Genomic DNA, 24920 nt, shown 5'->3' with positions numbered 1-24920 from the left:
TTACTAGTCGGACTGTCGTACGTAAGTGTTGCAGTCCTTCAGGTGTTCTGTTTTTCCTGTATATTTTCTTTGCTTGGTTTTGTCTGTGGTTTAGTTCCTTGACTCTATCGTTGTAAAACCACCAGTCTTTGTGGTTGAATCTTTTGTGTGTTGTTTTGGGGATGGCAGCTAGTGCGGCGTCTTGTATGGCTGTTGTTATTTGTTTTTCATGTGCTTGGAGATCAAGTGAGTGTTGCAGTGAGGCTGTGAGTTGTTCCAGAGTATCTGTGTATAGTTGCCAGTTAGCTTTTTTTGTATTGAATCGTGGGGGTGGGCCTGGTGGTTTGGGTAGAGGGGGTAAATTAGCTGTTATTGATATGGCATGGTGGTCAGACATTAGGGGGGCCGCGCTTGCTGAAATCCTTATATGTGATTTCTGCCCGATCGCAGCCCGGCTTCTGCCTCCTTCCCATTCGCGGGTGGGATGGGGTCGGATCGGGAAGACGGGTATTTAAGGGAAGGTCGCGCGGGCCGGGGACGCATTAGTCTTCTCCTGAAGGTCCTACTACTCCAGCAGCAGCAGCAGCATGTCCGGACGTGGCAAGGGAGGCAAGGTGAAGGGAAAGTCCAAGTCCCGATCTAGCAGGGCTGGGCTCCAGTTCCCCGTCGGCAGGATCCACCGTCTCCTTCGTAAAGGCAATTACGCCGAGCGTGTGGGTGCTGGTGCTCCCGTCTACTTGGCTGCAGTCATGGAGTACCTAGCAGCTGAAGTGCTTGAGCTGGCTGGCAACGCAGCCCGTGACAACAAGAAGACTCGTATCATTCCCCGTCACCTGCAGTTGGCTATCCGCAATGATGAGGAGCTCAACAAGCTCCTCTCTGGCGTCACCATCGCCCAGGGAGGTGTCCTGCCTAACATCCAGGCTGTGCTGCTCCCCAAGAAGACGGAGAAGAAGTAAACGCTTCCAAGAAATCCTTCTTCTTCTTCACCTCCATCGGCTCCTTTAGGAGCCACATTCGTTTCTTGAGAGAGAATAGACTTTGGCATTGCCCAACAGCATCATCATCATCTTTGGGTATGGATGAATGTGTTGGTATACTGTATGTTTGTGTATGTGCCTATAACGTGGTATGTGTTGAATGCTGGCATGTGTCTGTGGCTATATTTACGTTCGGTTGCATGTAAGAAGCTACTGACATCAGTGAAGGTGGAGTAATAATAATAATAATAATAATAATATTATTATTCCCACTACTACATAGAGTCTTGTCCCGTTCCCAACTGCACCTGCATAATACTGTCCTGTATAATTATGCCTCCTAACTGCCTGGCCGGGTGGATGAATGAAAACATAGGTGATGATGATGATGATGATGGCTATTCTCCCACCATCGAAGGAATGGACAAAGTCGTTCAGTGGCAGAGGATATGGTGATGTATACAACAGTATATATATATATATATATATATATATATATATATATATATATATATATATATTATATATATATATATATATATATTAGTCGTGTGGTGACGACCATTGTGGATTTAACACCCCCAAATAAGAGCAATAATGAAGAAAATACTTATCATTCATTTCTCTCGTCATTATGAGTAGTATTGCAACAACTAGTTACTACACAATCAAAAACCACCACTACCACCACCATCTATTCATCCATCCATCCATTCATCATCATCATCATCATCATCATCATCATCATCATCAAAGATTAATAATAATAATCAGCAGCACCACCACCACCACCCATCGAACTGGGAGCTCCGGTGAACGCCTGATTAGTGAAACTGTTGGGAGGCGAGTGTCAGCCACCTTGTCAGCCACCTCTTCTATATAATGCACTAGCGGTCGTGCAAGTACCAATCGGATCCATTTAAATTTGATTTCAGGCCTCAGCGGTTGATGCAATGCTTGTACGATGGGTGATTGGTGGGTTTTGGTACTTAGAGAAAACGGCCGTGACAGCGACAAATTCAAGGGATAACTTGTTCATATGCAGACATTCTGTCTGTCTAACACTTAGGCATTCATATCATGCACCGTTTGTGGTGCCTCACCGACGTGACTGACTGTGTCTTCTTTACTCTAGGTGCATCCTTCAAGTGTGCTGCTGCTGCTCGTGCATATGAAGGCAGAAATACCTTGGATTAGTGGGATTTGCCTTCACGATTTACGGAGGCGACTCCCGGAGCACAGCAGAGGAGATGCTCTCGCAACAGGATGGAAATTGCCCTGATAGGTATGGAGAAAGCTTTCCTGAAATGGGGGTGGGGGGGGGAGTAGACCAGAGGAACAGAGAAAGCAATGGCCCAGCAAAATAAGTGATAATGTATATGTATGCAGACGTCCATTTAAATTAGAAGATGTAGTAGCCAAATTGACAGTTGCCTAATCCCCCCCCCACCTTTTTTTTTTTTTTTTTTTTTTAACTGCCAGACAGAGAGAGAGAGAGAGAGAGAGAGAGAGAGGTTTGGTATGGTTCAGTTAGGTTATGGTTGGTTTGGTTTGGTTATGTTAGGTGTGGTAAGAGTTGGTCGGGTTGCATTACATGTTTTCATATCTGTTACATTAAAAGAAAGAGAGAGAGAGAGAGAGAGAGAGAGAAAATGGTGCTACCTAACCTGCTCAACGTCTGCATTTACTTATACTACTATGCCTTCATTCATTCTCTTTCACAGAAATTAGGTGTGGACCTCTAAAAGAGGTCCGGGGGTTGCTGTTTATTGTGTGCTTTGCCGTGGCCAGGTGGAATAGTGCCATGCAGTTATGCACGCAGCCTCTTAGCCGCCGAAGCCGTAAAGGGTGCGCCCTTGCCTCTTCAGGGCGTACACCACGTCCATCGCGGTCACGGTCTTACGCTTGGCGTGCTCAGTGTAGGTGACAGCATCGCGAATCACGTTCTCGAGGAACACCTTGAGAACACCGCGGGTCTCCTCGTAGATCAGGCCCGAGATACGCTTCACGCCGCCACGACGAGCCAGACGACGGATGGCAGGCTTGGTGATGCCCTGGATGTTGTCACGAAGCACCTTGCGGTGTCGCTTGGCGCCTCCCTTGCCCAGACCCTTGCCGCCTTTGCCTCGACCAGTCATAGTGTCTACAGCTGCTGCTACTGCTCCTCAGACCCAGTAGTAGTGAGTGTCCACTCCGCTCCCAGCACCAACAATGATGACGACCCCGCTCGCCGACCACCCTTATATAACGCAGTGTCGGTCGTGCAAGTACGAACCTTATCCACCTAACCTCGATTTCAGGCCCAGGCCCAACCCCAGCTCCCAGGAGGCCAATCCTAGAGAGGCGTCGTAGCCAGGTCACGCCACAGGGCATGCCAAATTTTGCAAGCAAACCAGGAATGGCATCGAGAAAGCATGAACAGTAAATCACCGCCATGTACATCACACCCCGACCACTCACACGCCGCCAGTCCGGAGGCAGGCCACATAAAAAGCCGCTGCCAGGCGCGGCGCGCCAACACTCTCGCTCGTCTCACAGCTCCCTCCTCAGTCGCGCGCCATGGCTCGTACCAAGCAGACTGCACGTAAGTCCACTGGAGGCAAGGCCCCTCGCAAGCAGCTGGCCACCAAAGCCGCTCGCAAGTCCGCCCCTGCCACCGGCGGCGTCAAGAAACCCCACCGTTACAGGCCTGGCACTGTGGCCCTGCGTGAGATCCGTCGCTACCAGAAGAGCACTGAGCTGCTTATAAGGAAGCTGCCATTCCAGCGTCTTGTCCGTGAGATCGCCCAGGACTTCAAGACTGACCTGCGCTTCCAGTCCTCTGCCGTCATGGCTCTGCAGGAGGCGTCTGAGGCCTATTTGGTCGGTCTCTTTGAGGACACCAACCTGTGTGCCATCCACGCCAAGCGTGTAACAATCATGCCTAAGGACATCCAGCTGGCCCGCCGCATCCGTGGCGAGCGCGCCTAAGGCGAGAGGCCCCCACCTCCATCGAAAGAAATCTCGGCCCTTTTCAGGGCCAAAACCCTTCTTCAAAGAGAGATGATGACAGACCCTCCCTCAGTTTAGGTTTGCATGTATCAGCTCTTGCTTTTCCGCAGCGAAGCATGCTCACACACGATTGAACTCCATTACTTACATACATGCATTCATTTTTTTTTTCTTTATTTTATTTATTTATTTATTTATTTTTTTAAACATTTACACTTTCTTTTTTTTGGGGGGGGGGGGGGGAAAACTTGCCTGTTCGTTTATTTCTTTGATTGATCTGTTGTTCACGTCGCATTTTTTGTTGTCGTTATTTGCCAGTTTCGTTTACTTACTCAGCGACTCACTCACGCCCTCATAAAGGTACCCAGGTTTGCACAACGAGAAAGGCATTCCCGCTGCATATTAGCAGATGCTCTCTATCCGTCATGAACGCAAGATGAATCCTTCAGTTACTATGCTGGGGGGAAAAAAAAAAAAAAAAAAAAAAGTGAACCTGAACCCATCGATTTTCACCTGCAGTTGTGCGTGTGTATGTATATTTATACTGTACGTATGTATTTGTGTGTCTTTGTGAGCATGTATGTCTGTGTGTACGGGCGTAAGAGGACACACACACACACACACACACTTACGGACGAATGAACTGTACTTATATACTTACATACATTCATTCATCCTTTTTTCAATCATTCATTTACTTATTTTCTTTTGGGGGGGGGGGGAACTTGCCTATTCGTTTATTTCCTTGGTTGATGTGTTGTTGACGCGCATTTTTTGTTGTCGTTATTTGCGTTTCTTTGACTTACTCAGCGATTCACTCACGCCCTCATAAAGGTACACAGGTTTGCACAACGAGAAAGGCATTCCCGCTGCATATTAGCAGATGCTCTCTATCCGTCATGAACGCAAGATGAATCCTTCAGTTACTATGCTGGGGGAAAAAAAAAAGAAAAAAAAAAAAAGTGAACCTGAACCCATCGATTTTCACCTGCAGTTGTGCGTGTGTATGTATATTTATACTGTACGTATGTATTTGTGTGTCTTTGTGAGCATGTATGTCTGTGTGTACGGGCGTAAGGGGACACACACACACACACACACACACACACACACACACACACACACACACTTACGGACGAATGAACTGTACTTATATACTTACATACATGCATTCATTCATCCTTTTTTCAATCATTCATTTACTTATTTTCTTTTTTGGGGGGGAGGGGGAACTTGCCTATTCGTTTATTTCCTTGGTTGATGTGTTGTTGACGCGCATTTTTTGTTGTCGTTATTTGCGTTTCTTTGACTTACTCAGCGATTCACTCACGCCCTCATAAAGGTACACAGGTTTGCACAACGAGAAAGGCATTCCCGCTGCATATTAGCAGATGCTCTCTATCCGTCATGAACGCAAGATGAATCCTTCAGTTACTATGCTGGAAAAAAAAAAAAAAAAAAAAAAAAGGTGAACCTGAACCCATCGATTTTCACCTGCAATTGTGCGTGTGTACAGTATGTATATTTGTACTGTACGTATGTATTTGTGTGTCTTTGTGAGCATGTATGTCTGTGTGTACGGGCGTAAGGGGACACACACACACACACACACACACACACACACACACACTTACGGACGAATGAACTGTACTTATATACTTACATACATGCATTCATTCATTCATTCATCCTTTTTTCAATCATTCATTTACTTATTTTTGTTTGGGGGGGGAGGGGGAACTTGCCTATTCGTTTATTTCCTTGGTTGATGTGTTGTTGACGCGCATTTTTTGTTGTCGTTATTTGCGTTTCTTTGACTTACTCAGCGATTCACTCACGCCCTCATAAAGGTACACAGGTTTGCACAACGAGAAAGGCATTCCCGCTGCATATTAGCAGATGCTCTCTATCCGTCATGAACGCAAGATGAATCCTTCAGTTACTATGCTGGAAAAAAAAAAAAAAAAAAAAAAAAAAGGTGAACCTGAACCCATCGATTTTCACCTGCAATTGTGCGTGTGTACAGTATGTATATTTATACTGTACGTATGTATTTGTGTGTCTTTGTGAGCATGTATGTCTGTGTGTACGGGCGTAAGGGGACACACACACACACACACACACACACACACACACACTTACGGACGAATGAACTGTACTTATATACTTACATACATGCATTCATTCATTCATTCATCCTTTTTTCAATCATTCATTTACTTATTTTTGTTTGGGGGGGAGGGGGAACTTGCCTATTCGTTTATTTCCTTGGTTGATGTGTTGTTGACGCGCATTTTTTGTTGTCGTTATTTGCGTTTCTTTGACTTACTCAGCGATTCACTCACGCCCTCATAAAGGTACACAGGTTTGCACAACGAGAAAGGCATTTCCGCTGCATATTAGGAGATGCTCTCTATCCGTCATGAACGCAAGATGAATCCTTCATTTACAATGCTGGAAAAAAAAAAAAAAAAAAAATGAACCCATCGATTCTCGCCTGCAGTTGTGCGTGTGTCCGTATGTTTATACTGTACGTATGTATTTGTGTGTCTTTGTGAGCATGTATGTCTGTGTGTACGGACGTTTGAGGACACACACACACACACACACACACACACACACACACACACACACACACGCACGCACACAGACGAATGAACTATACTTATATACTTACATACATGCATTCATTCATTCATCCTTTTTTCAATCATTCATTTACTTGTTTTGGGCGGGTGGGTGGGGGGGAGGGGAAGGGAACTTACCTATTCGTGTATTTCTTTTGTTGATCTGTTGTTCACGTCGCAGTTTTTGTTGTCGTTATTTGCCTGTTTCGTTTACTTCCTGACCGATTCAGTCACGCCCTCATTCCCGCTGCGTATTAGGAGATGCTCTGTACCCGTCATGAAGGTTTGACAGTGGCCACGAACGCACGGTAAATTCTTCAGTGAATATACTGAGAGGAAAAAAAAAAAAAAAAAAAAAAAAGGAACCTGAACCCATCGATTTTTAACTGCAGTTGTGCGTGTGTATGTATGTATGTATGTATGTTGTATGTTTATACTGTACGTATGTGTATGTGTGTGTCTTTGTGAGCATGTATGTCTGTGTGTACGGACGTATGAGGGCTTGTGTGTATGTGAGCATGACTTAGTGTGTACGTACATGTGTAGGTCACTGCGTACATAGTATAAATGTATTTGTGCACATGTGTTGTTGTATGTACCTACATTTTATAGGCTGACATGAATAGGCATGATACGATGTCATGCATGTATTTACTGTACGCCTGTTGAGTGGGTTGGTTGGTACAGGCGGCCTAAGAAGTGCCGGCGGAGTATCCATAAGTTTTCGGTCAGCGATAGTGTCCCTACTCTTCCTTATATCTGTACGGGGTGAAGCCTAATACGTAAAATTGTTACAAGAAACAACAAATCCATGACCAGTTATCTGTATATTTCAAAAGTATTGTAGGAAGCAGTTGGTTCGTTACGATAATAGGAATTCCTAAACGGAACTGAGTGATATTTCACAACTGTCGCTCAGGCAGAGTCGGGAATAAATATGTTGTGGAGTTCAAATCTAGCATGGTAACAGACAGTGACGTTTGGGTAGCGTAAGACTGAACAAAAGGGAGCTTCAATAAACATTGGATATGAATAAATATTATGTAGAAAATAATTTCCGTTACAATACTAGGGAATAATTTAAAGTCATTTATTTCCGTTTCCAATGTCTCGGTGGACGACGACAGAAAGCGGGAAGGAGGCGTAAGCCGGTAAGCTATTTTAAATGTTTCGGTCAACACGCACGAAAGGAGATAACATTCACCCAAGGACATGCAGTTATTACACTGCCTTTGGCCAGTTTCCCACGAAGAAAAATCTCAGGATTATTTCATATAAGACAGGGGGCTATCAAAAAAAAAAAAAAAAAAAAAAAAAAAAAAGGGACTGGGAGTTTTAGGCGTACCGGCCACCGCGCGCGAAGTTAATACATTTCACATTCATTCAAATCGGGAAAGATAACTAAGTGTTACCATCTAATTTATCACTGCCTCCTGTTATTCATTTTACATCATTATTTGTACGATATAATATATACGATTATTTGGCATGACGTGATGAAGGCATTGAATGTTTACCTCTTATTCACTGTTTTCCTAGAACGCATGGCAGTGGTGAGTGACCGAAGCAATCTGACACTGTGCCGTCACTTCTTGGGGCGACGGTACGTTGTTGTTGGTTGTTCAGATGAATAAGAAGGCCCGCACGCCCCTATTTACTCTTTTATTTTGACTCTATTGTTTTAACCCACCCCCAACCCTAGTTCAAAACATTTCGATTGTGCCTACGTACCCATCCCAAACCACCGTTGCCGAAAAGAAAGAAAGAGAGAGAGAGAGAGAGAGAGAGAGAGAGAAAGCTGATAAACCAGAGTTCCTGAGTGGAAAATTGGTAAGTCTGTCTTTCCCCTTTTTATCGAAAATCTTGTGGCTCCGATTGGAGCCGGAAATGTTGAAATGGCCAAGAGTGTAACCTCTCTACTTTGAGGAGGTGTACTTGGTGACAGCCTTGGTGCCTTCAGACACGGCGTGCTTGGCCAGCTCGCCAGGGAGGAGCAGCCTGACGGCCGTCTGGATCTCCCGGCTGGTGATGGTTGAACGCTTGTTGTAGTGTGCCAGGCGTGAAGCCTCTGCAGCAATGCGCTCGAAGATGTCATTCACGAAAGAGTTCATGATAGACATCGCCTTGGAGGAAACACCGGTGTCAGGGTGGACCTGCTTGAGCACTTTGTAGATGTAGATGCTGTAGCTCTCCTTCCTCCTACGCTTCTTCTTCTTGTCTCCCTTGGCAATGGCCTTCTGGGCCTTGCCGGCCTTCTTAGCGGCCTTTCCGGAGGTCTTGGGTGGCATGGCGGCGCCGAGTCAGACGGTATGTGCACGGTGCGGGAGCGAGCGAGAGACTGAGTCGACATGGGGGCCGTCGTCGTCGTCGTCGTAGAAAGTGGGGGGAAAGAAGGGGGGGGGTGGGATTGAAGAGATTAAAGTAGGGAAGTATGAAATTAGTCGGAGATTAAAAGATTGGGGGCCGTCCCCATTGCTGTGTCTTGATTGCTTGTTGTGTATTGTTTTCCTCTTGGTCCTGTTGTAGTGGTCGCTGCTGATACAGACCGTGGCACTCTCGTGGATGATGATGGAAGGGCCCTAGTTTATTCCCCCGGCCCTACTGAGGGTTGTGCCCCGGTCTGTGTGATGGTGGTGGCGCTTCCCATGTTGGTGGTTGCCTGCCTCTGTAATCTCCATCGACTCCCAGGAGTCACGGAAGGAAGGAGTTTAGTGGTAGAGAAAGAGGGGGGAGCGAGAAATAATCTTAGTAGGAGAGACAGTCTAGGTTTGTCCCCTCCCCCTTAATTGCCCCGCACGCCTCCCAGGTGCGGTAGCTGGAGGGCGAAGATGGGATTAGGCCCTCGCCCTCCCACAACCGTCCCGGAACACGTGCGTCGGCACTCAGGGGAGCGGAGGTGTTGGTTTGTTCTTATCTGCACATGTGTATAAGTTTATGTTCGGATATTCTTTTGTGTTGTTATATACTCCTTGTTTTGATATATTATTTATTTATTTATTTGTTTAATTATTGTTTCACATGCTCGTATACATATATATATACACACGTACATGTAGACTTTTTTTTTTTTTTTTCTTAGTATTGTTATTGTTATTGTTATTAGTATTATTCGTTTGTTTTATTTCTTATTTATTTATTTATTTATTTTTATTTTATTTATTTATTTATTTAATTTATTTATTTATTATTTCTATTATTATTATTATTATTATTATTTATTTATTTATGATTATTATTTTTTTTTGTTTTGTTTATTTATTATTATTATTTATTTATTTATTTGTTTATTTTTGTATTCTTTTCCTTTCTTTCATCTTTCTTTTCTTTGTGTTCTTTTCTTTGTCTTTTCATTGGAGGGAGGGGGGGGGGAGGATCGCACTAGGAGAAGGTCCACATGCATGTCAGGCACGTTGCACTCCGCGAGTGCACGAGTCATAGGCTGCATATGGGCCGTCTCTGGCTGTTTCCAACCCACTTCACGTTCCTGTCTCCGTCGCCAAATGTGACAGCTTCTTACATTTGGGTTTCGGAAGCTAGCACACTGGGCGACGGAGTGCATTCACTCTGGTGTGGGTCGGAAAGGCTTTGGTAACGTAATTGCCACGCTCCCGGTTGTCGGGCAGGAGTGGCGGAGGTGGGATGGTGGTGAGGTGCGCCCGGGTCAGGTCGCCAGGTGTACGGCTTATAGGGTAGTGGGGGCCGGGGGGGTGCGGTGAGGTCTGGTGGTTTGGGGAATCCCCGGCGCGGCCAGCCGCGCTCTTCACTCGTTTTCGTTGTGTTTCTTTATCTCGTGACTAGCATGTTGTTATTTATTTTCCTTTTCTTTAAGTTGGTTTGTTGTTATTTATTATTATTATTGGTACTATTATTAGTGTTACTTTATTTCTTTATTTAGATATGTGTATATTCTTTGTATTCTTTTTCTTTCTTCCTTTTCCTGTATTCTTTTTCTTTCTTTCTTTCCTTTAGGGGGAGGGGGGGTAGCACCAGGGGTGCAGTGAGGTCTGGTGGTTTGGGGAATCCCGGGCGCGGTAGGTCGCGGTTTCGCTTGCTTTCGTAGTTTTTCTTTATTCCGTATTTTGCGTGTTGTTGTTGTTGTATTTTTTTCTTGCGGTTTTTTAGGGACTTCTGTAGTTTGCGTTCACGTTCTTGTATATCCTGTGGGTGCACAGTCACTGCCATACACCACCAGTATATACGCGTGCATAACATGCTTTGTCAGTCATTCATTCAACCCTCCCCGTACGTTCAGCCAGCCGGTGTCTCGCCCATCCGACGTCACCATGAGTGGCGCCGGGTGTGGCGGGCCAGGGGCTGGTCGCACTAGGAGAGGGGTTGAATCATCGGTGTTATATAGACGTATAAATTGGGTTGGGTGGCGGTCTGTCGATGTTCATGAGGGAGCTGGGGAACCATTCGTGCATTCTTCCGTATTCTTTGTTTGTAATATTTTCATAATTTTGGTCCCTGGTCTCCTCCAGTTTTTTCCAGATTTTCCCTGCTCTCCTGTGCATACGAGTGTTCAGGGCTGTTATTCTGTGTATGTTGTGCAGTTGTTCAGTGCTGTAGTCATAGGGATAATGATCGTTTTGTGCGTACCTCAGTGCTTTGTTCAATATCCTTTGTAGTTTAAGCTTCTGGGTGTTCGAGATGGTGTTTAATGGCACGGGAGGGTATTCTAGTAGTGGAAGAACATAGGATTTTACAAGATGACTCTTGATTTTGGTGTTCAGCATTTTAAACCGATAGAGGGTGGACAGCGCTGCTTTCCCTTTACCGATTCTTTCTGTCACATGCTTGGTTATTCCAGCTCGTGTTATCGTAAGGCCTAGCATGCTTCCTTCATTGCTTGTATCTAACAGCTCACCGTCCACTACTATTTCCTCCATGTATTTTTGTGCCAGCGGTATGATTTTGAATTTTTGTTGGTTTGTTTTTATTTTCCATTGTTTCTCATACTGACTGATTCGGGCAATTTCCCTAGCGACCTTACTGGCCATCATGCGTTTAGATCGTCCTTGGTACGTCACTACTTGGGTCACGTCGTCGGCGTACATTATGTCGAGGCAGTCTGGGGGTGGAGGGGGAGTGTCTCGAGTGTAGAGAATGTACAGGGTGGGGGAGAGGACGCTCCCTTGAGCCACCCCACTGTCGAGCTGTATTGTGTCGCCTAATTTGTCTTTGTGTCTGATTCTTGCTGTGCGGTCGGTGACAAAGTCACATAGGAGTTTTTCAAGGATGGTCGGGAGTCCGAGTTGCAGTAGTTTATACTTTAGTCCTTCATGCCAGACCTTGTCGAAGGCTTTACTTACGTCCCTAAGGACCAGGCAGCATTGTTCCCGCCTCGACAGTGTCTGTGCAATCGTTTCGTATGTCAGGGCTATGGCTTTGGTCGTGTCTTTCTGTGGTCGGAAGCCGTACTGTCTCGGGTTATGAAGTCCATTTGTCTCTAGGTAGAGTCTGAGTCGCTTGTTGATAATTCTCTCAAGTAGTTTGCCTGGTACTTCAAGTAGTGAGATAGGTCTATAGTTTTCAGGTCTCGTGTCTGTCTTTCCTGTCTTTGGTATCATCACTAGTACAGCTTCTTTTAGTCTGTCAGGATAGTATCCCGCGGATAGCGGAGGCGTTAAAAATGTCTATGAGTCGTTCTATCATGGATTGCGAACATTCCATGATAACTTGTTTGTTGATTCCGGTCAGTCCTGGGGCCGTGTTCTTCGTTTTAACAACTACTGTCCTTAGTTCGTCTATTGTAATTCGTCTGGTGAGGGTCGTTCGTTAGTCTTGAGAAGTCAGCTGAGTCAAAAGGGGTGATTCTGTCTCTACTGTCATGGAGGGAATGGAGGACCATATGTTCGTTATTCTCGTCAAAGTCGTCATTTTCGTCGTCGGAAATTCGAAAGATGTCACGCCATAGGTTGGTGAAAAGAGTCAGTTGTCCCTGGGTGTCATGTACTTTTCGTCCTTGGTGGTCAGTGAGGTATGGGGTGGGTCGTTTGTCTGTTCCTTTGAGTAGACGTACTTCTCGCCAGAACTGGGTTGGGTCGGGGTATTTCTCTGCAATCTGAGTGATTTTGCGGTCCCATTGGTCGTTACAGAGCTGTCTGCATAGTGTCTGTATGTCTCTCTGGATCTGTCGGTATTCTTGATATTGGTCGTAGGTCAGTCCCTGTCGTCCAGCCTGGTGGTATAGTCTAGTGTAGCGAGTCTGTAGTATGTGTAGTTCAGGGGAGGGTCTCTGTGCTCTGACTGTTTTATATGTAGTTATAGGGATGGCCGTTTGGATGCCGCTGTCAACTGCATTAAGCCATTGTTCTAGTGCCGTGTCTATGTGTTCAATTGTCTGGTTGTCTAGGGAGGGGGTGTTAGGGAGGGAGGCGTCGGTGGTTTGTCTGAAGAGGTCCCAGTCTGCTTGTCTGTAGTTGAGTCTGGGTGTGGCAGGGATACGTATAGGTGAGGTGGAGATGGTGAATATGATGGGTATGTGGTCTGATGCGGTTAGAGGGCCGGGTTGGGAGAAGGTGTGGTGATGGGCGCGATTATTGGTGATGATGATGTCGGGTGTTGTGGCGCTGTTTTGTCGTATTAAGGTCGGGAAATTGGGGCCTGTGTGCATTGCTGTGCCTGCGTTAATGAATGTCATTAGGTTACGTCCTACTGTGTTGTCGTGATTGTCTCCCAAGGCTGGATGTTTGGCGTTAAGGTCGCCCAGTATGTATACTGGGTCTTGGTCATAGAGGAGTTTGTGGAAGTCAGGGAAGGAAAGAAATGGTCGTCGGGGAGGTATGTATGTCGTGGCTAGTTTAATTGGTCCTGTTGTTGTCTGTAATGTAATGGAAAGAATGTCTGTAATGTAGTCATCGTCTAGTTTGTATGTTAGTCCGTGTCTGATGGCTATAGCACAGCCATCGCTATTCTCCCCACTGGTGTTGCGTTTGTGAACGGTGTAGCCATAAATTTTTATGCTGTTACCGTCCCCAACACCATGGCTGTTAATAAGAATTACGTCAGGTGCTACAGTCTGGTATGTCGTCGCTAAAGTTCGTCTGTTGGTCGGCCAGTGAAGGACGTTATGTTGGATTACCCGAATCGTGTTCATTTATTTATTGGCAGTACGGGAGGGGTTTTTCCTGAGTCTGTCCGTGCGGGGGAATACATTGTGGCATCTATTGTAAAAGCCAGCTTTGACAGTCTGGAATTGGCATGTGTCGATATCTACCTTCTTCTGGGCAAATAGATTATATACATAGTTTGTTGCCAGTCTGTCGTTGCCGTACTCGATTTTAACGTGCGAGGCAATTGTTAAGGCAGCTAGTTGCTGTCTGTCCAGTTTTGTTTTTTCCTGCAGGGGATCAAGGCTGTAAATAGTAACTCCTCCCAGTTCGTTGGCACTGACTTCCTCGTCAGATTCATCCTCTTCCTCTGTAGTGGAGGTGTCAGTTGTGTAGTCTATGTTTTGTGTCGGCATTGCGCTGGTAGATGCAGTGTTACCTGGCTTGGGGGGTGAGGGTGGGTTTTGAGCTTCATTGTCATTTGAGTTAGTTGTTTCAGGGATGGGGGGGTGTATTTGGACAGTTGTGGGGAGAGTTTCCTTTTGTTCATTGCTGGTGGTTGCTGTTTCTAGTGGCGTGGGGGGGATGGGTGGCTCAGTCTGGGGGGTGGAGGATGGGGGGGTGGCGGTTGGTGCATTATTTTTATTGTTTAACATGGCTTTGGAGGGTGGGTTGCTTGGGGCCTTGACTGGAGGAATTCCGTTGTCTTGAAACAACTGGTTCAGATGTGTGGCATAGGTCCCGGGGAATGCTGCATTGTGCATGTGGGCTTCGTACATGCAGTACAATATTGTGCTGGGCGGCACAGTGAGGCCTGGTAGGGTTGTGGTGGTGGTTGTGGTTGTTGTACTAGAGTTTTGGGTCTTTGTTGCAGCAACTGCGCTGTATGTTCCTGTCTGCCTGGCCTGCTTTTCATTCGGTTGAGCGGCGGCTTTCCTTTTCTCCTGTACAGCTTTTTTTCTCAGGGGGCAGGTCATAGCTGTTGCTCCGTGATCACCATCACAGTTTATGCATTTTTTGTTATTTGTGGTGCATTGTGTGTGTGTGTGTTCTGTACTAGCGCACAGGGAGCATACCTTGTATTCTCGGGGTTTGGGGCAGTCCTTTGCTGTGTGTTCGTCGATCGCATAGCATCTGTAGCAGGTTACAATCGGTATGAACTGCTCCTGCTCTATCTGATGGTAGGGGATACTGAGGTAGAACAATTTCAGTCCCACCTCGGTTGCTTTCCTTGCTTGGGTGATTTGCTTAAACGTGACTTTGACGTTGTGGGAGCGTGGGAACTTATAAATATTCTCCACGTCTCCCTCCCGTACGAAGCCATTATTACGTGTAAGCTCTTCCTTGATGTCCTCTTCGCTATTATCATAGATAATGTTATCTACGTTCCTGAGGATTATGGATTTACGAGCCCGTAGTTGTGGGGGAAGGACAGGCTCGTATTCTTTGGCTAAGAGGTCTCGGGTACTTTCCTCAGTAAATATCTTATCGGCATTTGAGTCGTCTGCCGTCAGCACGATTAGCGAGTCATTCGTGGGAATGACTTTCAAAATGGCTACCTCATGGTTTGCCAGTACCTCTAGCAACCCAATTTGGGTGCTACGGAGCTTTGGACGGGAGTGTTTTATTTTTACTCTCGCCATTATTCGCGCATGATTCAAACGCACGTGGTGGTATGTGTAGGCCTAGCCGTTTGGGGTGCCGACCCCCTCCTACTTTCTACGGCCTGGAGTGGTGAGAGGTGTGAGAGACCTCGTCTGTTGTCCTATAACTGACTTGTTCTACTGGGTGCCCTGCCTGTTCAGGTCCCAGTAGAAGGTCAGACCCACCGACCCAGACCCCCACCACACAATCCCAGCGCTATAGCCGAGGTGTAGGGGCGTGAGGGGGTTTCCGGACGAATACCCGGGATTGGTTACCCGCGTAGGTCCTTTCACCAGTGGAAAGAGGTATGAAGAGAAGAATTAGTAGAAGGTGAAGAGCTAGAGTGCAAACCACGTCTGAAATAGCCACAGAGGTGTGGTTCTTCCAGACGATCGGCGTGATAGGGGACGACGGCGGCGGAGAGGACGGGGATGGGAGCAGCAGCAGGGTGATGCAGTGAACAGGGTACTCCCCCTCTGTCCAGAGTTAGAGTCCCGGTCACTGGGCGGACAGAGGCTCCCCCTCTATCCAGAGGTAGAGCGTGTTTGCCGGTGTAGGCTAGATGAACAGGAGAGTCTTGTTGGCCACGTGGTCAAGTGGGGACAGATGCTTCCTTCTTGAACGCCAAGTGCTGAATGATGCGTGAATGCGATGCGTGCTAATCATGCGTGACATGGGGGCCGCGCATGTAATGTAATGTAATTGATTTCCCCCCCCCCTCTTAGAGATGGTGGGGGGGGGGGCTGGGCCACCTCGTAGCCCAGTGCAGTAATGTTCGTTTAGTAATTACATCGGAGGGGGGTTTGACTTAACTATTTTGATTAAAATATGCGGGGTGTTGGATATGGCGTTATGGATTATGGATGTGGCTGTGTTGCTTAGTGTTTGAACAGGTGTGGCGAGAGGGGAGGTGGGTGTTATATCGGGGTCTGGGTAAGCGGCGCTGCTTCTGATGGTGGCTGTTGCTCTGCATTTAATTATGTAGTGTAGCAGGGGGAAGGGGGCGTCTGTTCTGCAGTAGTTGCAGATTGCGTTTCTGATATTATTTATTACTAGATCACGTGATAAGTAGCCGAGGCGGAGGCGGTGTATGTAGGTGAGGAGTCTGTTGGGTGTATGTGTAGGAAGCGGTATTTGTTTATATTTTGTTGCACTGGCGTACCAGATGGCGGAAGTGGAGCCTTGGTTGACATGGTATTCATGTTCATGTTTTGTGAGAGTGGGTGTTATCATTTTTATGTCGTGTTTTGTTTGTGTTATGGTCGGTGGTATGTGTATGTCTATCTGTGGGTGCGTAAGGGCGTGTTTGGCTGCACGGTCTGCACGTTCGTTGCCGTGTATGTTTACATGGCTGGGGATCCAATGTATCGTGATTGTTCTGCCTGATTGTGCGATGTTGTGTGCTGTGTTGTTTATTGTGGAGATGATGTGTCTGTTGTTACGGTGTTTATGTTTGCGTAGTGTTTGTATGGCGGAGAGAGAGTCTGTGTGTATGTTTATGTGCGTCTGTGTATTTGTTTTGTTAGCGTCTGACAGCGCCTCCGCAATGGCTACTAGTTCTGCTTGCAGGGTGGATGCTCCGTCAGAAATTCTTGCAGCGAATTCTTTTCCATTGCTGATGAATGCAGCTGCAGCTTTCGGTTGTTCTACAGAACCATCTGTATAGTAGTTTACTGTGTTTCGGTCCGTGATTGTTGCAATTCTTTCTAGTGCTTCTTGGCGTAGTAGTTGTGGGAGTGTGGTTTTTTTCCCTGTGATTTTTGGGGTGAGGAGTCTGTATGGTGGGGGGGTCCATGGGGGAGGTTCTTTATATTCCGGTATCGGGGTGTCGGGCTGTTGTGTAATTTTGTTTGTGGCGTTGTATTTTCTAATGGCCCGAATTGTGCAGTGTGTCCAGCTTTTATTTAGGAGGGTGGGGTGTCTGATCAGTTCTGCTTTGATTTGTTTTATAGGGGTGAGGTCTGAAGCACTGTGAGCTAGCTTAGCAGCTATGCATACTACTCGTGCTTGTATTCTGTTTTGTAATGATTCGATGCCGCATTCCATGCGTAGGTTGACGAGGCGAGTCCAAGGTGGGGCGTTTGTTATCGCACGTAGTGCATTATTCTGGATTACTTCTAGCTTTTCCGTTAGTTGTGGTTCTATGGTTATTAGTGCGGGGGCGGCGTAGTCTACTAGGGAACGGATAGCTTGGATGTAGAAGAGTCTTAGTACTCGATGTGTTGCTCCCATTCCTCTGCCGGCTAACGCTCTGAGTGCGTTTGTTCTTATTTTTGTTCTTTCCCTGAGGTAGCTTATTTCTTGTCTGAATCTGAGGCTGGTATCTAGCCAGACTCCTAGGTACATGTGGGTGGTGACGTAGTCAATAGGTGTGGCATCGAGGTAAAGTTGTTGTTGTGGTGTGTTCATGCCGAAGGGGAGTGCTTTGGTTTTATTTATGTTTATTTTAAAGCCAAGGTTTTTGCAGGTGGAATTTAAGCGTGTCAAGGCGGTTTGGGCTTTAGTATGATAGGGGCCCTTGTTTATGATGATTGCTAGGTCGTCTGCGTAAGTGAGTAATTTGACGTTGGGGCCTAGGTCTATTTCTAGGAGGCGTTCAATTAGAGTGTTAAAGAGGGTGGGGCTGATTATACTTCCCTGAGGGGTGCCGTTGGTGTGTTTGTGGAGTGATGATGTGGTGCCGTGGAAACGCACCATCGCTTCTCTGTTTGTGAAGAAGTTTTCTATCCACTGTAGAAGCTTGCCTCCTATTCCTTTGCGGGCCAGGGCGTCTAGTATTGATTCGGGGCAGGCTAGTTCGAAGGCCTTCTCTAAGTCTATGAAAATAGCTAGCCCCTCCTTCCTCTCAGTTCGGTGAATAGTGTTGCGAGGCATTCGCTCGTTCCCCTGCCGCTGGTGTAGGCGAATATATGATCGTGGGGTGTGGGTGTGCACCACTGTAGTCTTCGCAAAATCATTCTTTCAGCTGTTTTGCTGAGACAGCTTAGTAGGGAGATGGGCCTGTATGAGCCTGGATTTTTGGGTTTTGGCACGGGGGTGATGAGTGCCTGTTTCCAAGTTGTTGGGAGTTGTCCTGCTTCCCAGGAATGGTTAATTAGGTTCAGTATGGCGGCTTTTGCGATGGGGCCTGCGTGTCTTATCATAGAGTAAGTGATGCTATCCTTACCAGGGGCAGTGTCTTGGCTTGTTTTCAGTGCATTTTCAAGTTCGTTCATAGTGAATGGGCAGTCGGCTGGATGCTCTTTTTGCTTCTCCCTGTTAATTAGGTGTCTTCTTTCATTATGCAGTAATTCCTGGCGCCGTCTTGTGGCATCTGGGAGATGTCTTGGGGAAGTGTTGTTTGCAAAGTTTAGTGCTATTCTCTCGGCTTCTTCTTGTGGGTTGGGGTGGGATGTGGGTCTGTTGGGGGTTGATCCTGACACTGCTCTGAGTTTCTTCCATAATGCCCCAGTGCTGCTGCTTGCATTAAGGGAACTGCACCACTCTAACCACTTTTTCTCCTTGATTTTGTTCTTTTCTTCTCTTACTAGTCGGACTGTCGTACGTAAGTGTTGCAGTCCTTCAGGTGTTCTGTTTTTCCTGTATATTTTCTTTGCTTGGTTTTGTCTGTGGTTTAGTTCCTTGACTCTATCGTTGTAAAACCACCAGTCTTTGTGGTTGAATCTTTTTGTGTGTTGTTTTGGGGATGGCAGCTAGTGCGGCGTCTTGTATGGCTGTTGTTATTTGTTTTTCATGTGCTTGGAGATCAAGTGAGTGTTGCAGTGAGGCTGTGAGTTGTTCCAGAGTATCTGTGTATAGTTGCCAGTTAGCTTTTTTTGTATTGAATCGTGGGGGTGGGCCTGGTGGTTTGGGTAGAGGGGGTAAATTAGCTGTTATTGATATGGCATGGTGGTCAGACATTAGAATTGGGTGGGTGTTCCACTGGGTTAGGGGAGCCAGATTGGTTGAAATGAAGGCGAGGTCAAGGCGGCCTCCTTGTATATGGGTTGGGGTATTGGCTTTATTTAGAAGGGTGACTGTGTTAGTTTCATTCAGGAGTTCTGCAATGTGTCTCCCTGCTTGGTTGGTGGTGCTAGGGGAGCCGAGGAGGGGGTGGTGGGCGTTCATATCTCCTACTATGAGTGTTGGCTGGGTGTCAGCATTAGCAACGAGTTCTGTGAGGTCAAGGTCTGCGTTATGCTTGCGGTATACGTTGTAGATGTGGAGATTGCAGTTCTGCAGTGATATGGAAATTCCCTGTGCCTCTATTCCGTCACCACAATGTGGCATGGGTACTATGGGTGTTGTGGGTATATGGCTTCTTATGAATATTGCGAGGCCTTGGGGTCCGTTACGTGCTGAGGGGAGGAAGAGGGGGGTAAAGCCTCTCAGTCTGCAGTTTCGGTTTTGGGGCAGGAGGGTTTCTTGTAGTATGACCACATCTGTTTTGTCTGTGTGGACTGCTTCCTCGAGTTCTGCTTGTTTACCCCTGATTCCGCAGATATTCCACTGGAGGAACTTGATGTTGTTGTTATTGGGGTTATGCTGTTGAGTAAGTCCCAGGACATTTTGTGCATCTAGGTTGTTGTGTGATCTGGGGGTAGGTTGCGTGTTGTTTCGCTCGTTGCTTGGGTTATGTCCATGGCTTTTAGTGGTGATCGTGAGCGAGTTCTCTGTGTGTGCCTGGCGTCTATTGATGTGGAGTGGGGTGGTTTGTCTGCTTGTTCTTGGGGTTGTGGGGGTTTGTAGGGGTATGGGGTTGGTTGCAGCGGTGGTTGGTGTGTTGGGTTGATCTGTGAGGCGGTTGGTAGAGGTGGGTTGTCTGGCTGGCTGCTTGGGGTGAGTAAGTTGGGGCTGTGTTGTGTCGTGTGAGTGTTGATTAACTTGTTTATCGCTGGGGTTACTAGTCTGGGGTCTAGTTGGCGGCCTAGTTGGTCTGAGACAATCTGTAGTACTCCCAGTGCTATCTCCCGGCATAAGGTGCGGAGTGTTTCTGTGTCCACTGTAGTGAGTTGTGGCTGTGGCGTTTGGGTTGCCTCTGTCGACTGTGTTTGTGTTGCAGTCGTAGTCAAAATTGGTGTTGAGGTTACTTGGGTGAGGGATGGGGGTGATTGTTGTGAGACAGGTAGGCTTGTTTTGAAGTTGGTGGTGGTGGCGTTGCTGCTTCTGGGGTGTGGGGGTTACTCTGCTGTTGTGGTGGGGTGGGGTGGGGGTTGGGATTGTCTGTTCTGTGTACCCCAGACGAAGGTGCCTAGGGGTGCTGGAGAGACTTTGAGTCTCTCCTGCACCCATTTGGCTTGTCCTTCCATGCTTTTTAGTACTCTGTCTATCCTTGCTGGGCAGGATCTGTTCCAGGCATGGTGGTTGCGTCCGCAATTTGGGCATTTGGAGTTTATTGGCTGTTTGGTTTTGAACTTGTTGAGGCACTGCTCTGTTGGATGTTGTTGGCTGCACATTGCACAGGTTGGTGGGCGTGTACATGTCGATTGATGATGTCCAAACTTCTGGCAATTGTAACATCTTAGTGGTTCTGGGGAATATGGGCGTAGGTAGTAGGTTCCCCAGTTTCCCAGGTCTAGAGTCTGGGGAATGGTGCCTCTGATTGTTACTAGAACTTGTCTTGTCGGTTCCCCTCGTGTTTCGCAGCGTGTGGCTGTTTCCACCTGGCTGTGTTTTAGGATTGGTTCTAGTGGCTGAAATTGGTTGTAGCCCATCAGTATGACTTTGCGTGTTGCAAGGGCGGGGTTTAATTCCTTTATGATTGCAGGGTAGCCTGCTACTGTTTTGCAATACTTCAGGGTCTCGTACGTGTCTTGGTCGTGTGGTGTTAAGATCATACTGTAGTCTCGTCTCGTTGTGGTGTGGAATTTCAGGTTGGGGTGTTCCTCTTCTAGTTGCATGACTAGGTCCATTGTTGTGGCGAAGGCCTCCTGCTTTGGTATCAGGAAGGGTGGTAGGTTTGTAGTGGGGCGTGGGGCAGTCTTTACGGAGACAGCTGGAGTTCTTCTGGGTTGGATGTTTGGAGGTCGTGCTGCAGGGGGGTTGTCGTTTCCCGATTTAAGGGGGGCTGGCAGAGCTAGGGGGTCATTGCTGCTGTCATTGCTTCGTTTCTGGTTTTTGTTGTACTTTTTCTTGTTGGTGACGACGGTGAAGTTTTCGTCTTCATTTGGTGCTGTATTAGAGTTGTCTGCCTCTTGCTCATCTATTTGTGCTGTGCAGTCTTGGGCCGTGTCGTTGATGTCACTGGGTGAAGTGGAGATTGCTTCTGTAAAGTCAGATTCTGGCGGTGGTGGAGTGGTGTCCATTTCACTTGAATTATCGGTGGGTGGAGTCAGCGGGTTTTTCTTCTGCGAGTTGTCCTGTTGCACAGGTACTTGCTTTTTTGCTCCTGGTGTATGTTCCTTGGGGCTGGGGTCTCTTGGTCTTTTGTTTAGGCCAGCTAGTTTCGTCATGTTGCCTGTGGTTGTTGTGCCTGTCTTCAACTGTATTGGTTTTGACTTCGTTGTCTTGGTTTTGGGGATGGTTCCTCCTCCTCCTCCTTGTCCTTGGGGAGGGGTTCTGGGTTGGTTGGTCGTTTTCTTCATAATGATAGGGAGAGAAAAAGGGAGTGCCCAGGCCTACCTATATCAGCGATCCTAGGCGCCGGGTTTTTACCTCCCCGTCCTCTAAAGGACGTCGTGGGGAGGGACGCTGGCACCTAAGCTGATTGCCCGCTGACGGGGACCTAACCCTAACAGCGGTTTGACTTCATGCAACCCCCTGGCTCCCCAGCCAACCGAGTGGCCCCCTGGTGGCGGCCCTAAACGGCCTTCCCGCGGGGTTCGGTTCGCCAGTGATGGGGTTGCAGGAAATCCTACGGCGATGTGGGCAAAGGATTGCAAAGGACAGGGAGATAGAGTGTGGTGTGTTGGATGTGTGTGTGTGTATGTGTGTAGGGGGAGACGGTGGGGGGGGAACGTTACAGAAAGGAGAGTGTTTGGAAGGCGGGAAAACCCGCCTGACTGTGATATACAGCTGTCAGTTGCCTAACAGTGTATAGTCACAGTCGTGTGGTGCTGCTGGTGGCAGGAAGTGAGGAATCGAGTTAACGAAAGTGAAACGTGGGATGTAAACTCCGTAGAGTTAAGGAGCTGGAGATGCTTCTCCTTCCGCTGCTCGCACGAGAATGGGGGCCGCGCTTGTTGTTGTTGTTGTTGTTGATTCTCTCCTCAGTTCGAGGAGACCGGGCCTTGCTGTAGCCCGGTTGCTGGTGGTTGTCTTGAGTAAAGGTAAGGGGGAAGACAGGGCCTGGGGAATGCCCAGCACACACGCCCTGTCTCCTGGCTGAGTTGCGGTGTGTGTGGGGGCCGCGCTTGCTGAAATCCTTATATGTGATTTCTGCCCGATCGCAGCCCGGCTTCTGCCTCCTTCCCATTCGCGGGTGGGATGGGGTCGGATCGGGAAGACGGGTATTTAAGGGAAGGTCGCGCGGGCCGGGGACGCATTAGTCTTCTCCTGAAGGTCCTACTACTCCAGCAGCAGCAGCAGCATGTCCGGACGTGGCAAGGGAGGCAAGGTGAAGGGAAAGTCCAAGTCCCGATCTAGCAGGGCTGGGCTCCAGTTCCCCGTCGGCAGGATCCACCGTCTCCTTCGTAAAGGCAATTACGCCGAGCGTGTGGGTGCTGGTGCTCCCGTCTACTTGGCTGCAGTCATGGAGTACCTAGCAGCTGAAGTGCTTGAGCTGGCTGGCAACGCAGCCCGTGACAACAAGAAGACTCGTATCATTCCCCGTCACCTGCAGTTGGCTATCCGCAATGATGAGGAGCTCAACAAGCTCCTCTCTGGCGTCACCATCGCCCAGGGAGGTGTCCTGCCTAACATCCAGGCTGTGCTGCTCCCCAAGAAGACGGAGAAGAAGTAAACGCTTCCAAGAAATCCTTCTTCTTCTTCACCTCCATCGGCTCCTTTAGGAGCCACATTCGAGTCTTGAGAGAGAATAGACTTTGGCATTGCCCAACAGCATCATCATCATCTTTGGGTATGGATGAATGTGTTGGTATACTGTATGTTTGTGTATGTGCCTATAACGTGGTATGTGTTGAATGCTGGCATGTGTCTGTGGCTATATTTACGTTCGGTTGCATGTAAGAAGCTACTGACATCAGTGAAGGTGGAGTAATAATAATAATAATAATAATAATATTATTATTCCCACTACTACATAGAGTCTTGTCCCGTTCCCAACTGCACCTGCATAATACTGTCCTGTATAATTATGCCTCCTAACTGCCTGGCCGGGTGGATGAATGAAAACATAGGTGATGATGATGATGATGATGGCTATTCTCCCACCATCGAAGGAATGGACAAAGTCGTTCAGTGGCAGAGGATATGGTGATGTATACAACAGTATATATATATATATATATATATATATATATATATATATATATATATATATATATATATATATATATATATATATTATATATATATATATATATATATTAGTCGTGTGGTGACGACCATTGTGGATTTAACACCCCCAAATAAGAGCAATAATGAAGAAAATACTTATCATTCATTTCTCTCGTCATTATGAGTAGTATTGCAACAACTAGTTACTACACAATCAAAAACCACCACTACCACCACCATCTATTCATCCATCCATCCATTCATCATCATCATCATCATCATCATCATCATCATCAAAGATTAATAATAATAATCAGCAGCACCACCACCACCACCCATCGAACTGGGAGCTCCGGTGAACGCCTGATTAGTGAAACTGTTGGGAGGCGAGTGTCAGCCACCTTGTCAGCCACCTCTTCTATATAATGCACTAGCGGTCGTGCAAGTACCAATCGGATCCATTTAAATTTGATTTCAGGCCTCAGCGGTTGATGCAATGCTTGTACGATGGGTGATTGGTGGGTTTTGGTACTTAGAGAAAACGGCCGTGACAGCGACAAATTCAAGGGATAACTTGTTCATATGCAGACATTCTGTCTGTCTAACACTTAGGCATTCATATCATGCACCGTTTGTGGTGCCTCACCGACGTGACTGACTGTGTCTTCTTTACTCTAGGTGCATCCTTCAAGTGTGCTGCTGCTGCTCGTGCATATGAAGGCAGAAATACCTTGGATTAGTGGGATTTGCCTTCACGATTTACGGAGGCGACTCCCGGAGCACAGCAGAGGAGATGCTCTCGCAACAGGATGGAAATTGCCCTGATAGGTATGGAGAAAGCTTTCCTGAAATGGGGGTGGGGGGGGGAGTAGACCAGAGGAACAGAGAAAGCAATGGCCCAGCAAAATAAGTGATAATGTATATGTATGCAGACGTCCATTTAAATTAGAAGATGTAGTAGCCAAATTGACAGTTGCCTAATCCCCCCCCCCCCTTTTTTTTTTTTTTTTTTTTTTTAACTGCCAGACAGAGAGAGAGAGAGAGAGAGAGAGAGAGAGGTTTGGTATGGTTCAGTTAGGTTATGGTTGGTTTGGTTTGGTTATGTTAGGTGTGGTAAGAGTTGGTCGGGTTGCATTACATGTTTTCATATCTGTTACATTAAAAGAAAGAGAGAGAGAGAGAGAGAGAGAAAATGGTGCTACCTAACCTGCTCAACGTCTGCATTTACTTATACTACTATGCCTTCATTCATTCTCTTTCACAGAAATTAG

General features: G+C 47.1%; 6 protein-coding genes across 6 annotated transcripts; 3 read left to right on the top strand and 3 right to left on the bottom strand.

Annotated features, from left to right (window-relative positions):
• The first annotated feature begins 566 nt into the window (after positions 1–566).
• On the top strand, positions 567–938 carry LOC145419152 (histone H2A). The gene has a single exon (XM_080287392.1). It carries the CDS (start codon positions 567–569, stop codon positions 936–938), a length of 372 nt encoding a protein of 123 aa, XP_080143518.1.
• Positions 939–2785: 1847 nt separating this feature from the next.
• LOC145418977 (histone H4) lies at positions 2786–3097 on the bottom strand. The gene has a single exon (XM_080287227.1). It carries the CDS (start codon positions 3095–3097, stop codon positions 2786–2788), a length of 312 nt encoding a protein of 103 aa, XP_080143353.1.
• Positions 3098–3518: 421 nt separating this feature from the next.
• Positions 3519–3929, top strand: LOC145419086 (histone H3). Its single transcript, XM_080287328.1, has one exon. The coding sequence runs from the start codon at positions 3519–3521 to the stop codon at positions 3927–3929; it is 411 nt and encodes a 136-aa protein (XP_080143454.1).
• A 4564-nt stretch (positions 3930–8493) lies between these two features.
• On the bottom strand, positions 8494–8865 carry LOC145419139 (histone H2B). The gene has a single exon (XM_080287380.1). It carries the CDS (start codon positions 8863–8865, stop codon positions 8494–8496), a length of 372 nt encoding a protein of 123 aa, XP_080143506.1.
• Positions 8866–16059: 7194 nt separating this feature from the next.
• On the bottom strand, positions 16060–18147 carry LOC145419202 (uncharacterized). Its single transcript, XM_080287434.1, has one exon. The coding sequence runs from the start codon at positions 18145–18147 to the stop codon at positions 16060–16062; it is 2088 nt and encodes a 695-aa protein (XP_080143560.1).
• Positions 18148–22780: 4633 nt separating this feature from the next.
• Positions 22781–23152, top strand: LOC145419151 (histone H2A). The gene has a single exon (XM_080287391.1). It carries the CDS (start codon positions 22781–22783, stop codon positions 23150–23152), a length of 372 nt encoding a protein of 123 aa, XP_080143517.1.
• The last annotated feature ends 1768 nt before the right edge of the window (positions 23153–24920 follow it).

This window comes from Coenobita brevimanus, chromosome 117, assembly GCF_032717465.1.
Source record: "Coenobita brevimanus isolate Jiangsu-jjx chromosome 117, ASM3271746v2, whole genome shotgun sequence".
NCBI lineage: Eukaryota > Metazoa > Arthropoda > Malacostraca > Decapoda > Coenobitidae > Coenobita > Coenobita brevimanus.
This window is presented reverse-complemented; position numbering and strand designations above follow the sequence as displayed.

Coding starts and splice junctions, on each gene's coding strand:
- LOC145419152 (XM_080287392.1), top strand. CDS start 567: ATGTCCGGACGTGGCAAGGGAGGCAAGGTGAAGGGAAAGTCCAAGTCC.
- LOC145418977 (XM_080287227.1), bottom strand. CDS start 3,097: ATGACTGGTCGAGGCAAAGGCGGCAAGGGTCTGGGCAAGGGAGGCGCC.
- LOC145419086 (XM_080287328.1), top strand. CDS start 3,519: ATGGCTCGTACCAAGCAGACTGCACGTAAGTCCACTGGAGGCAAGGCC.
- LOC145419139 (XM_080287380.1), bottom strand. CDS start 8,865: ATGCCACCCAAGACCTCCGGAAAGGCCGCTAAGAAGGCCGGCAAGGCC.
- LOC145419202 (XM_080287434.1), bottom strand. CDS start 18,147: ATGCCTCGCAACACTATTCACCGAACTGAGAGGAAGGAGGGGCTAGCT.
- LOC145419151 (XM_080287391.1), top strand. CDS start 22,781: ATGTCCGGACGTGGCAAGGGAGGCAAGGTGAAGGGAAAGTCCAAGTCC.